The following is a 3,249-nucleotide window of genomic DNA, read 5'->3' as shown; positions in this document are numbered from 1 at the left end:
TGTTTAAATACTTTAAATAACATAGAGTAACTCCGGTATATACGCCGCACCTAAGGAAAACTTAATTTATTGAGCACTATTTAATATGTTTAAGGCAAATGAATTATACCAATAAAAACTTTATACTGTCTACTACTATAAAAAAATTAAAAATATAAAATATTTATTCTTCGTATTTAATAAAAATAAACTTTTAGAGATCCTTGCATTTTTGTCATATATCCTATTTGCCATTTATCCCATAGGGGTGGAATAAATGATATTCATAGGTAGAATATGCGCCTTATAAAAAATTATAAGTTATGTTTATAAATGAGACAATAAAATGTCATAATAAGTTATAAAATGTGTGTAAAATGTTTATTAAAGTGTAAAAATAATAAACAAATTATAAAACTAAAAAATTAAAAAAAAAATAGACGAACGATAGATGCATTAAAGATTATTGTTATATGATCCAAAAAAAGAAGGAAAAATAACACATATTAAAAGATTTCGATTTTTACAGAGTGTTTATACTATGGCATAAATCCTGCACTCTAAAAATGCCACATATCCTAAACAGGTGGGATATACAAGATGTTAAACTAAACAATGGCGTTGTAGGTGTACTTATTTTATACGTACAAAGTCTAAATTTTTATGTGCGGCAAATGTTGTCACGAGTCGACCGTAGAAATCGATAACAAAATTATAATTTTTTTATTTTTTTTCGTTTTTGATGTAAAGTCGACTGCAGAGCCCTTCGTTTTTGTGCATACTTTAATTCTGTAAAAAAGTTCTTTTAATTCCGTAAAGCTAATTCAAAGTTTTGTGTGTTCAAAAAAATGTCGGTAATTTACTGCCAGTACTGCCACTACAGCATCTCCTTGACTCACGACGGTTTCGTTAATATTAACAGTAAAGGACTAAAATTACAACACAATACTAATGTGGCATAAAGGCACATAACAGAATAATTGCGAGCAAATACCTTTATTCCTTCGATTTTTTCTGACTTTTGCGATGTAAATCCCCGCGCGGCGTAAATATCGGGGTTACCCTAACTGTTTAAATACTTTAAATAACATAAATGACACATTTCGATCGTATAAAATAACAGATAATACTAGTAATCTATTGAGATTAGATTATATCAACAAGCTTTCCTGGAAGGACACGATTGAGTGGCACGGGAAGAAAAATGAAAATCAATTTAGAAATTCAGTATTCACCAATCTTTAATTTCAACAATGTGAATTTCGTAATTTCGAGAGATCAATTCAAATAGAAATTGACGTCAAAAGATAATATAATGACGCCTGGGGAACCAAAATAGACGTCATTATATGTTATCTTTTGACATTCTGCTATATTTAGAAACCAGCACGCGCCCTTTTTAAATTGTCGATTTCGATGAGTACAGTATTTTCGCCAGATTTGTTGGATCAGCTTTCCTATATCCTACGTTAAGCTAGCTAATCTATATCATCGCAGAAAAAAAATGCAAACGACCGGTGACGCGACTGATGATTGCAGATAAAGCTTCAGAAGCCGATAATAATGCGGCCGATAAGGCAAAACTGACATCAGTCTGCGGTCCGGTCGGAAGTCGTCATGTACCTAAATCGGTTTAAGTAGTCCACGAAGAGCTGCTTAAAGCTCACAAGCTGCGCAGTCACCGTGTGCTTCGGTAGCATTGACACTTTGCACAGTTATTCTCAGCTCGCTTTACATCGCGTATATCGCGTATATTACATCGCGCAAGTGATTGAAGAGAAGAGAAGTTTTTCTTAATAATGGGAAAATTTGCTGTAGTGCTTCTGACGCAGGCCCTCCTCATCTTACCGGTACATAACATTTTTCTTGGATCATTCGAGTCGATTTCATCAGAAACTTAAAAGTGCAGTTGCGCGTTAAGAAAAAAATTATTACGGTGTTTAACAGTGTTCAATAATAGATTTTATATCTGTTTTAATATATCAATTAATAGAATTTAATTTATAATATCGAATAAGTTAAATAAAAATGAAGAGAGAATACCTAACTGCGATACAAGCGAAACACGGGTTTGCGCAATCAGATAAGCGGCGATTGTCGAAAAAATCAATCGCAGCGATATGTAATATCGAGTGATCCCATTCGAGATAAATCATATGTAATCAATTGTTTTCTTTTCTACAAAACAAAATGCGATTTTGAAGTTATTAATCGCGACATTACCGAGATATAGAATATTGCACCGATAAAGGAGAATTAAGAACACGCTGGAGAAAAATGAAGCATTAAAGAACCGCATTTTTCCATTTTAGATTATTCTGGGGAGTCGTTTTCACAGTTATGAGTCTTACAAACAGTATTACAATAATCACGTTAATGGCGGATTGAAACCAACGACCGCTTCGTACGAAATGCCCAAGGAATCGTATTACAACCCTAATAAAGGTGACATATGAGATTCTGAAGCAGTATTTTAGACATTTGACGCGATTGTATTCCGTTCAAAATTAATTAATTCAAAATTCATCTTAAGTCACATAATTTATACCTCAGAAATTATTTATAATATCTATATTCTTGCGATCTTAAAATATAACATTTTAGTGGATACATCTGTAAATAACGGTATACATGCGAGCATGGATCGTTTTGGATTTTCGGACGTATCGCAAATGAGAAACGGCAACGATAATTACGCAGGAGTGACACACTGCGATCGAAGGAGACAAACTTATTGCGAGGACGTCCCGAATTATCCTCAGGAATTTGTGAACCAGATGCTCGCCGCGAATTCCAGCCTGCTATATTACGCGTCTGAGGACTTTGTTAGTATAGACCTATAAATTATCGTTTACTCTTGAAACTAGAAAGAGATTTTAATCCAGAATTTTCTCTTTCATTAAATAGAAGGAGAGCAACCTTACGCCGAAAATAGACGACCAAGAGACTCCACTTTGTCTGTCTATGGTAAAAATTATCTTTAAACTGTGATCTATTATTGCATGTAATATGTATTAATGCACAGTTCTAAAATTGTCTTTAAAAAACGACATAAAATTCCAGGAGAAATTGATTTATCCAAAAAAAGCCGTAAACAGGAATAACGTGTGGCTGTACATCCTCCAGTCGGAGGAGCCGAAGTTCTCTCAAGGTTTACGAATCGAAGCTTGCTCGTGAGTGAAGAAAAAACGCTATATATAAATCAGAGTTTTACAGTACTTTAATATATATATATATATATATATATATATATATATATATATATATATA

General features: G+C 33.1%; 1 protein-coding gene across 1 annotated transcript in view; it reads left to right on the top strand.

Moving 5' to 3' along the window:
• Window positions 1-1,559: 1,559 nt before the first annotated feature.
• The window catches only part of LOC112452053, an 8,122-nt gene continuing 6,432 nt past the window's right edge, over window positions 1,560-3,249 (top strand). The window contains exons 1-5 of the mRNA XM_025012067.1: window positions 1,560-1,829; window positions 2,292-2,424; window positions 2,584-2,804; window positions 2,887-2,946; window positions 3,043-3,152. Coding sequence (XP_024867835.1) covers window positions 1,779-1,829; window positions 2,292-2,424; window positions 2,584-2,804; window positions 2,887-2,946; window positions 3,043-3,152 — 575 coding nt within the window. The 5' untranslated portion in view covers window positions 1,560-1,778. The remainder of the gene's footprint in view (window positions 1,830-2,291; window positions 2,425-2,583; window positions 2,805-2,886; window positions 2,947-3,042; window positions 3,153-3,249) is intronic.

This window comes from Temnothorax curvispinosus, unplaced genomic scaffold, assembly GCF_003070985.1.
Source record: "Temnothorax curvispinosus isolate PA1 unplaced genomic scaffold, ASM307098v1 QBEX01002901.1, whole genome shotgun sequence".
Taxonomy (NCBI): Eukaryota; Metazoa; Arthropoda; class Insecta; order Hymenoptera; family Formicidae; genus Temnothorax; species Temnothorax curvispinosus.
This window is presented reverse-complemented; position numbering and strand designations above follow the sequence as displayed.